This window comes from Silurus aristotelis, assembly GCF_946808225.1.
Source record: "Silurus aristotelis genome assembly, chromosome: 3".
In the NCBI taxonomy this organism is placed as follows: domain Eukaryota; kingdom Metazoa; phylum Chordata; class Actinopteri; order Siluriformes; family Siluridae; genus Silurus; species Silurus aristotelis.
In genome coordinates, this window is record NC_139576.1 from 437,326 (window position 1) to 447,429 (window position 10,104).

General features: G+C 46.4%; 1 protein-coding gene across 2 annotated transcripts; it reads right to left on the minus strand.

The window, feature by feature from the left end:
- Positions 1–359: 359 nt before the first annotated feature.
- LOC310723284 (uncharacterized protein) lies at positions 360–9,971 on the minus strand. Of its 2 annotated transcripts, none has more exons than XM_083536079.1 (15): positions 9,168–9,971; positions 8,488–8,573; positions 7,836–7,911; positions 7,423–7,561; positions 7,277–7,339; positions 7,076–7,190; positions 6,571–6,667; positions 6,383–6,485; positions 6,143–6,283; positions 5,876–6,059; positions 5,483–5,577; positions 5,314–5,364; positions 1,069–1,447; positions 802–975; positions 360–663 (listed from the first exon to the last, which is right to left on the minus strand). In XM_083536079.1, the coding sequence occupies exons 2-15, from the start codon at positions 8,537–8,539 to the stop codon at positions 524–526; spliced, it is 1,809 nt and encodes a 602-aa protein (XP_083392205.1). In that variant the 5' UTR covers positions 8,540–8,573; positions 9,168–9,971; the 3' UTR covers positions 360–523. The 2 variants fall into 2 exon arrangements, with proteins under 2 accessions (XP_083392205.1, XP_083392204.1); XM_083536078.1 differs by having other exon boundaries at positions 9,138–9,971.
- Positions 9,972–10,104: the final 133 nt, after the last annotated feature.

Consider the following 10,104-nt stretch of genomic DNA (forward strand, 5'->3'; position numbering starts at 1 on the left):
GTGCCTTGACCAAGTATTGAGTACAGATACAGTAAATAAACAGACTTTCCAGAAGACCAACAATTCACTCAAAATGTTTTTATTGGTCTTATGAAGTTTTATCATTTGTTGAGATGTGAATTTTGGGTTTTATCAGCTGTGAGCCAAAATGATCACAATGAAAGGAAATATACACTTAAAATATATCAGTGTGTGTGATGAATCTCTATTATATACCAGTAATATATAAAAGATCACCTTTTCTATTGAATTACTAAAATAAATCAACGTTTTAATGATATTCTAATTAATTGAGATGCAGCTGTATAATATGTTGTACAGTGTGTTTCAATGTGAAAAACCAAATAACAGACACTGAATATTCCAATAGCTTTTGATTGTTAATCAAGCCATCCGTTCATTCACTACAGTTTTAGACTCAACTCTGGTTGTAGATGAAATCCGTAATGAGTAAATCAATCTCAACAGTAACAAGAAAAAACTCTCGATAATTTGAGGAAAAAATCTTGAGATGAACCAGTGATCAACACTGGATATTGGCTTTCAGCTGGACCGTGTCCTCCAAAAGTCCATCCCTGAACCATTTGTGGTTCAAGATTTCTTTTAAAGACGGTCGATTGTAAGGGTTTGTTTCCAGGCACCATTTTATCAGTTGACAGCAGTCTGTGTAAGCAGCAATGAGACAGAACGAAAAGTAAAAATTAGATACAAATTTAAATTCACAAACAAAAATGATTCACTTTGTTTAGTCATTTTATATAGTACAGGACTAAACATTCTGCTTCTGCATTTTTTTTTTACCAGCAGACAAATCAGGGCCAAAGGACAGAAACCCATCAGCAATTTCATCTTCCTCAAAGGGCATATCACCACAAACCACCTGATATAGCAGGACACCCAGACTCCAGACAGTAGCAGAGATGCCAAAATACCCTGTGTCAAGCCTCCACTCGGGCGGCCAGATACTCGGGGTACCTGAGAGAAATAAAGGAAATATCAGCCATGTCACAAAAACCCTCCACGGCCTTGTCGTTCTACACCATATGTACCCTTTATTTTCTGACTGACCTGCGATGTATGTGTACAGCTCATCCTTCAGCAGATCACCACATCCAAAATCAATCAGCTTCACCTCCAAAGTGTCCGTATTGATCAGAACATTCTGGGATTTGATGTCTCGGTGAAGAACTCCACGTTCGCAGCACTGAAGAACAGCCTGAACCACCTGCAGCATGATTTTCCGAGCCAGTGGTTCATGTAGTGTATATTTGTTTTTTTTCAGGAATCTCCACAGATCCATGCAGGGGACGGGATACTCCATTACCAAGTAGAAGTAAGCAGGTGACTCGAACCATTCCAACAGCTCCACCACGTTCTTACAGCAAGTCGGCTTAGACATCATCTCCATTAATGCCACCTCAACCGGCAGGGGGACGGTCTGTCCGGGCTTCAATCACACAGACACGGTTAGCAAGAGATAGCACTCACCCCGATGGTTAGTTAGATTTAGGGTTAGAGTTAGGGTTAGAGGGATGTGGGGGGGGGGGGGGGGGTTAGGTTTGGGGTTAGATTATAGGAATTAGCTGCAGCTCCAGGCACCATGCCAAAATCCGAGTGGGGATTAGGGGTGGGTTTAGGGTTTAGGCATTAGGGTTTAGGGTTGGGGTTAGGGGTGAGGGTTGGGGTTAGGGGTGAGGGTTGGGGTTAGGTTAAGGGGTGAGGGTTGGTGTTAGGGATTATGGGTGAGGTTTAGGGGTGAGGGTTGGTGTTAGGGGTTAGGGATTAGGTTTAGGGGTGAGGGTTGGTGTTGGGTTAGGGGTGAGGGTTGGTGTTAGGGGTAAGGGGTGAGGGTTGGGGTTAGGTTTAGGGGTGAGGGTTGGTGTTAGGGGTTAGGGTTAGGGGTGAGGGTTGGTTTTAGGGGTTAGGGTTAGGGGTGAGGGTTGGTTTTAGGGGTTAGGGTTAGGGGTGAGGGTTGGTTTAAGGGGTTAGGGTTAGGGGTGAGGGTTGGTTTTAGGGGTTAGGGGTGAGGGTTAGGTTTAGGGGAGAGGGTTGGTGTTAGGGGTTAGGTTTAGGGGTGAGAGATGGTGTTAGGGGTTAAGGGTGAGGGTTGGGGTTAGGTTTAGGGGTGAGGGTTGGGGTTAGGTTTAGGGGTGAGGGTTGGGGTTAGGGGTTAGGTTTAGAGATGGTGTTAGGGGTTAGGGGTGAGGGTTGGGGTTAGGGGTTAGGTTTAGAGATGGTGTTAGGGGTTAGGGGTGAGGGTTGGGGTTAGGGGTTAGGTTTAGGGGTGAGGGTTGGGGTTAGGGGTGAGGGTTGGGGTTAGGGGTGAGGGTTGGGGTTAGGGGTTAGGGGTGAGGGTTGGGGTTAGGGTTGGGGTTAGGGGTTAGGGGTGAGGGTTGGTGTTAGGGGTTAGGGGTGAGGGTTGGGGTTAGGGGTTAGGGGTTAGGGGTGAGGGTTGGGGTTAGGGTTGGGGTTAGGGGTTAGGGGTGAGGGTTGGTGTTAGGGGTTAGGGGTGAGGGTTGGGGTTAGGGGTGAGGGTTGGGGTTAGGGGTTAGGGGTGAGGGTTGGTTTTAGGGGTGAGGGTTAGGTTTAGGGGTGAGGGTTGGTGTTAGGGGTTAGGTTTAGGGGTGAGGGATGGTGTTAGGGGTTGGGGTTAGGGGTTAGGTTTAGGGGTGAGGGTTGGGGTTAGGTTTAGGGGTGAGGGTTGGGGTTAGGTTTAGGGGTGAGGGTTGGGGTTAGGTTTAGGGGTGAGGGTTGGGGTTAGGGGTGAGGTTTAGTGGTGAGGGTTGGGGTTAGGTTTAGGGGTGAGGGTTGGTGTTAGGGGTTAGGTTTAGGGGTGAGGGTTGGTGTTAGGGGTTAGGTTTAGGGGTGAGGGTTGGGGTTAGGTTTAGGGGTGAGGGTTGGGGTTAGGGGTGAGGTTTAGTGGTGAGGGTTGGGGTTAGGGGTTAGGTTTAGGGGTGAGGGATGGTGTTAGGGGTTGGGTTAAGGGGTTAGGTTTAGGGGTGAGGGGTTGGGTTAAGGGGTTAGGTTTAGGGGTGAGGGTTGGGGTTAGGTTTAGGGGTGAGGGTTGGTGTTAGGGGTTAGGTTTAGGGGTGAGGGTTGGGGTTAGGGGTGAGGTTTAGTGGTGAGGGTTGGGGTTAGGGGTTAGGTTTAGGGGTGAGGGTTGGTGTTAGGGGTTAGGTTTAGGGGTGAGGGTTGGTGTTAGGGGTTAGGTTTAGGGGTGAGGGTTGGGGTTAGGGGTGAGGTTTGGGGTGAGGGTTGGGGTTAGGGGTTAGGGGTGAGGTTTAGTGGTGAGGGTTGGGGTTAGGGGTTAGGTTTAGGGGTGAGGGTTGGTGTTAGGGGTTAGGTTTAGGGGTGAGGGTTGGGGTTAGGGGTTAGGTTTGGGGTGAGGGTTGGGGTTAGGGGTGAGGTTTAGTGGTGAGGGTTGGGGTTAGGGGTTAGGTTTGGGGTGAGGGTTGGGGTTAGGGGTGAGGTTTAGTGGTGAGGGTTGGGGTTAGGGGTTAGGTTTGGGGTGAGGGTTGGGGTTAGGGGTTAGGGGTGAGGTTTAGTGGTGAGGGTTGGGGTTAGGGGTTAGGTTTGGGGTAAAGGTTGGGGTTAGGGGTGAGGTTTAGTGGTGAGGGTTGGGGCTAGGGGTTAGGTTTGGGGTGAGGGTTGGGGTTAGGGGTTAGGGGTGAGGTTTAGGGGTGAGGGTTGGGGTTAGGGGTTAGGTTTGGGGTGAGGGTTGGGGTTAGGGGTGAGGTTTAGTGGTGAGGGTTGGGGTTAGGGGTTAGGTTTGGGGTGAGGGTTGGGGTTAGGGGTTAGGGGTGAGGTTTAGTGGTGAGGGTTGGGGTTAGGGGTTAGGTTTGGGGTGAGGGTTGGGGTTAGGGGTGAGGTTTAGTGGTGAGGGTTGGGGTTAGGGGTGAGGTTTAGTGGTGAGGGTTGGGGTTAGGGGTGAGGTTTAGTGGTGAGGGTTGGGGTTAGGGGTTAGGGGTGAGGTTTAGTGGTGAGGGTTGGGGTTAGGGGTTAGGGGTGAGGTTTAGTGGTGAGGGTTGGGGTTAGGGGTTAGGGGTGAGGTTTAGTGGTGAGGGTTGGGGTTAGGGGTTAGGGGTGAGGTTTAGTGGTGAGGGTTGGGGTTAGGGGTGAGGTTTAGGGGTGAGGGTTGGGGTTAGGGGTTAGGGGTGAGGTTTAGGGGTGAGGGTTGGGGTTAGGGGTTAGGTTTGGGGTGAGGGTTGGGGTTAGGGGTGAGGTTTAGTGGTGAGGGTTGGGGTTAGGGGTTAGGTTTGGGGTAAGGGTTGGGGTTAGGGGTGAGGTTTAGTGGTGAGGGTTGGGGTTAGGGGTTAGGTTTGGGGTGAGGGTTGGGGTTAGGGGTTTGGGGTGAGGGTTGGGGTTAGGGGTTAGGGGTGAGGTTTAGTGGTGAGGGTTGGGGTTAGGGGTTAGGGGTGAGGTTTAGTGGTGAGGGTTGGGGTTAGGGGTTAGGGGTGAGGTTTAGTGGTGAGGGTTGGGGTTAGGGGTTAGGGGTGAGGTTTAGTGGTGAGGGTTGGGGTTAGGGGTGAGGTTTAGGGGTGAGGGTTGGGGTTAGGGGTTAGGTTTGGGGTGAGGGTTGGGGTTAGGGGTGAGGTTTAGTGGTGAGGGTTGGGGTTAGGGGTTAGGTTTGGGGTGAGGGTTGGGGTTAGGGGTTAGGGGTGAGGTTTAGTGGTGAGGGTTGGGGTTAGGGGTGAGGTTTAGGGGTGAGGGTTGGGGTTAGGGGTTAGGTTTGGGGTGAGGGTTGGGGTTAGGGGTGAGGTTTAGTGGTGAGGGTTGGGGTTAGGGGTTAGGTTTGGGGTGAGGGTTGGGGTTAGGGGTTAGGGGTGAGGTTTAGTGGTGAGGGTTGGGGTTAGGGGTTAGGGGTGAGGTTTAGTGGTGAGGGTTGGGGTTAGGGGTTAGGGGTGAGGTTTAGTGGTGAGGGTTGGGGTTAGGGGTTAGGGGTGAGGTTTAGGGGTGAGGGTTGGGGTTAGGGGTTAGGTTTGGGGTGAGGGTTGGGGTTAGGGGTGAGGTTTAGTGGTGAGGGTTGGGGTTAGGGGTTAGGTTTGGGGTGAGGGTTGGGGTTAGGGGTTGGGGTGAGGTTTAGTGGTGAGGGTTGGGGTTAGGGGTTAGGTTTGGGGTGAGGGTTGGGGTTAGGGGTGAGGTTTAGTGGTGAGGGTTGGGGTTAGGGGTTAGGTTTGGGGTGAGGGTTGGGGTTAGGGGTTAGGGGTGAGGTTTAGTGGTGAGGGTTGGGGTTAGGGGTGAGGTTTAGGGGTATAAACTATGTGTAATTTATACCTCTGTGCAGAATCTCAGAAGTACAAAACGTTTACTTACAATAGTGATGAATTTGTCATATGGATGTCTGGTCACACATTTAATAGCAACCTGTTCAGAAGAACATTATAGAATTAGTCAGATTTACAAGGGTTGGGGGTTGGGGTTTAGGGTTTAGGGTTTAGGGTCAGTCAAAAAAAGAATAACAAGAAAAGTACAGATTTATTACCAGCCTCCCATCTGCTTTACACACTGCACTGTAGATTGTAGCAAAAGATCCATGTCCCAGCTCTTGTTTGATAGTGTATCCGAAATCTTTTTCCTCTACACACACACACACACACACACACACACACACACACATTCAAATGAAATGAACCTTTAAAGGAACTTCTTGATACTTTACAGTCTCACCAAAAGACTTCTGTACTCTTTGTATATAAAACACTGGGCTTGTTTTTAACTAAACATTTCTGCATGGTGCAAATCCACAAATCTACTGTACTGGACTTTATTATGAGAAAAAAACAGTAAATAATGTGTGATTTATGAGTTCACACTACACGCCACAGTACAGAGTCTGTAAAATCAACGTGAAGAGTTTCTATGGATTATAATGTACCATATTTTGGATAGTTGTATATAGTGGGTGTGAGATGCTCCTCCATCATGCAGTAAAAGTCTTGATTCTCAGAAGAACATGAGCTGGACTGCTCCTCATCAGTTGATAGTGTGGCATTGTTTAGCTGGTGAAGTTTGTTCAGCCATTCATGTTTTTCTTTCCCTGTGTTTAGCTGCTCAGAAAGCTACAAGACAGAAAGAGAATAAATCAGTGAGAGATTGCGCATGTGAAACCTGGGAAACATTTCACTTTTATGATTAAACTCACAGATATAGCGAGTTCAATCAGTCGTTTGTCGATGGGCTGAGAGTCTCTGGAGCAGGTCGTAGCAATACTTTTACAGTAATCCAGTGCCTGGGAGGAAAAACCAGCTTCGGCCAGCTGAAAGGTGTGAAGGCACTTGAACTCCTATGAAAAATAGAGACGTGTTTATTCCTGGTACTTGACGTAAAATAAATGACATGAAAAAGAGAGAGGAAGAAAAAGAGACAGAGAGAAAATTCACACCTGGAAGTGTGTTTGTCCGAACCCTGAGGTCAAATACAGCACATACTCATAGACCTCAGTCCTTTCAATCGCTTCCCTGGTGGCTGCTTTACAGTCTGGGGGACTGGGGCAAAGAGAAACACGTCAAATAGTGTAAAATATATACACACACACACACACACACACACACACACACACACACACACTACCATTCACAGCCAATCAGATCAAATCCGTCACGTGATCCCAGCTTCACTTTTGCTACCACATAGCAGAGATGTGCTGCATATGTCCATCCTCTGGAAGCTAAAGATAAAAAAACAAACATACATTAGAAAATCTACATCCAGAAACTGGTCCACTTTATTAGGCACAGCTTCCTTCTCCGTAACTTATCCAAGTAGACTGAGATGCTTCAGAAGCTGTTCACCTGCACCTACACTGGGCTAATGACACAGGATTCACATGTGTTCCTAATAAAGTGGACATTGAGAATAATAATAATAATAATAATAATAATAATCTTTATTTTATATAGCGCATTTAAAAGTAACATCTCCAAGCGCTTTATAAGCACAGAAGAAGAAATAAAAATAAAATGATAATAAATAAATAATATTAATAATAATAATTATAATAATAAGCCAAATAAAATAAGTAAATAAACATGCATAAGTGTGTAGAACATTCTGGAGAAATGAAGTGTATTGGTACCGAAATCATTTCCCATTTTAACGATCTCTTTTTTCAGATCATCTTCTGGAGCATCTGAGCACAACAGCTTGGCTGGTGTAAGACACCAGTTCTCCACGTTCTTCATGTGACTGATCTGGAGCACAAAGGTCACGTTAGTCCACAGGATACTGACTTACACAACTGACACACAGTACAGACAGGTGGTGATGTGAACCTCACCTTTTCCCTCACACACTCGTGGCCCTTGAGGAGGATCCTGCCGATGTCAGCCATCGTTACTTTCTGGAAAGAAAGAAATAATCATTCATGCACGTTTCATCATTCACACATGAACACGATGAACCTCTTGTTACACGTAAACTTACAGCATTTCCATCACAAAAAGCTTCAAAAATCAGCCAGAAGTAATAACAATTCTGCTGCTCAGGTTCATCCACACGAAGCAAACACTTCTGACATTTCTCCTGGATGAACCTCATCAGCTCGTCCTTCTTCATCTTATCACTGCAACACATGCAACAGCTGGATTACTGCACTCAAACTCGCCAGTAGAGGATATGCTTCATTTATAGCATTTAACCGACAGTCTTATCTTTGGTTAAAGTTAAGGGCCTTGCTCAAGGGCCCAACACTGGCAGCTTGGCAGTGCTGGGATCTGAACTTGTGACCTTCCAATCCAATATCAAACAGCTTATCCACTGAGCTACCACCTCCACCAGCCTGAACATTACTGCTTAAATACTGTACATGTGAGAAGAGAAAGAGAGGAGCATCCTACCTCATCAGAGGACCAGGGAACATCAGCTTCTGATCATCAGTCAGGTATTTATTACAGTGCAGGACGTCGCTCTCTCCTGGAGTCAAACACAGCAAGAACTGTTTATCTCAGTCATACATCAGTATAAAAACACACCCTGATCCAAACCTCAGTCACTTCCAAACATTTCGATCGGAGTGTGTATTGACCCCCTGCTGAAGGTACTGGTTTTAATGGGGATTATAATGTTTATATTAGAAACTGGTTTTGTTTTAATTGCTACAATGAGAATTGTAATGGTTTTAATGGAATTGTAATGGTGTAACTATGCCTCTACTGGTCATTTGTTGTAGTAGATGCCATTAGATATCAATACAACACGTTTGCTGAACTTCTACAGGATAACCATTAGATTAGATTAGATTAGATTAGAATAGAATAAAATTTATTGTCATTACACATGTACAAGTACACGGCAATGAAATGCAGTTTGGGTCTAACCAGAGTGCAATAACAGCAAGTGCAGGATATAGAGTTTTTACATTTATTGTGTGTGTGTGTGTGTGTGTGTGTGTGTGTGTGTGTGTGTGTGTGTGTGTGTGTGTGTGTGTGCGCGTGTGCGTGTGTGTGTGTGCGTGTGTGTGTGTGCGTGTGTGTGTTCTTCTTTTTCTACCTGTACTGCTTTGTTCTTTACTGGGATCAGTTGTAGATCTGTTATGTTCCATCTCAGTTGTTGATTGTAGATATCGAGAATAATTTCTAGAACAGAAGCAGATTTGATGGTTATTTTTCCTGATAAAGGAATTTCCTGTTAATGTTACACAGTGATTAGAGAAGATTTGATCTCCAGGTATGGCTGTGACTCAGGAGGTTTAGCTAATGAAGTATAAAACTTTTTCTATATGCATCTTTGGGTTATTATTAATCCCTGGTGTTATTCCAGCACAGACAGCAAGAGATTTAGTAGAGAATATTTCTCATCCCAACATGACCATCAAATAAAACAGGATAAAAAAAATGTTTTTTCCTTCTCCTAGAATCTGTGAGAAGGAATCATCAGAGGCTCGACCCTTTTCCCATGTGTATGAATGTTAATAAGATGTTTGTGTTCCTCCAGAACATTTCAGTCTAAGATTTACTCTTTAACATGAAACCACATGGTCCTACCACACACACACACACACACACACACACACACACACACACACACACACACATATCAGTGTAAACGTGTTTCTCCATGAGGTTAATAATGTTACAGATGTTGTGGTTGGTCACTGAGACCGTGGTTCATGTTCTGCAGGATCAGTGTAAGTTACACACCTGTCTGCTGCTGTAAACTACTGAACACACCTTCAGCGTTCCTGATCATTTATACTGCTCGCCCTCTGTGACGTCATTACTCTCTCTGTGATGTTGTTACTCTCTGCGACGTCATCACACACACACACACACACACACACACACACACGCGCCTGGGTAGTGGGCGGCGCTGTTAAGTGTGTGACGTCACTTCCTGTTTTTGAATCGCTTGCTGCGAGTTGCTTGTTTGCGTTTAAACTTTAGAGTTTGTGATCATTCTGGAAGATGGTGTGAACTTCCTGCTTTCTCCACTGACAGGAAGCCCAGGAAGTGAAGGAATCTCTCTCATATGGAGAACATGTAGTTTATTTAGCGCTAATGCTCAGGAGCACCATTCCTCTCCACTTCACAGGTTTGTTCTCCTCAGTGAAGAACCCGATGAGGAACCTGAAAGAGCTCTGGCTTTAGGAGACTCTAAGACGTTTAAAATGGGCTGATTATTTAGGAGCACCTAGAAGAGATCTTTGTGATATGCGAAAGCAGTGAAATCCCGTTGCGTTTTGTTTCGACGTCTGGACCTGGAGGCTTGCCGTACCGGCCGCCATGTTGTGTCACGTGGGTTCGTGTGGCAGCAGCAGGGGAAGAGATGATTCATTTAAACCCCAAAATATCCTCAAACATTCAACAAACGGGTTTCTTTTGTTCCCAAACAATGAAGGAAAGAAGGAACACCAGAACCGCGCTGGAACACCACGGAAAGAGAGCTCTCCTGTCCCTATGTGGAGGTTTGGAGCAGATGTTGGGTGCAGGCGCGTGTGCAGAAGGTGGAAGTGTAGATATAAGCAGTGAAGGAGAACATGGTGAGAGTGTGATCTTACACCCTACATAAACACTTCTAATAAATCAGCACTGTGGGATTTACTCAGTCAGTATTCATATCACTGTACTATGGGTTCATCCTTCACCCACACTTCCTCCTGATTTACTG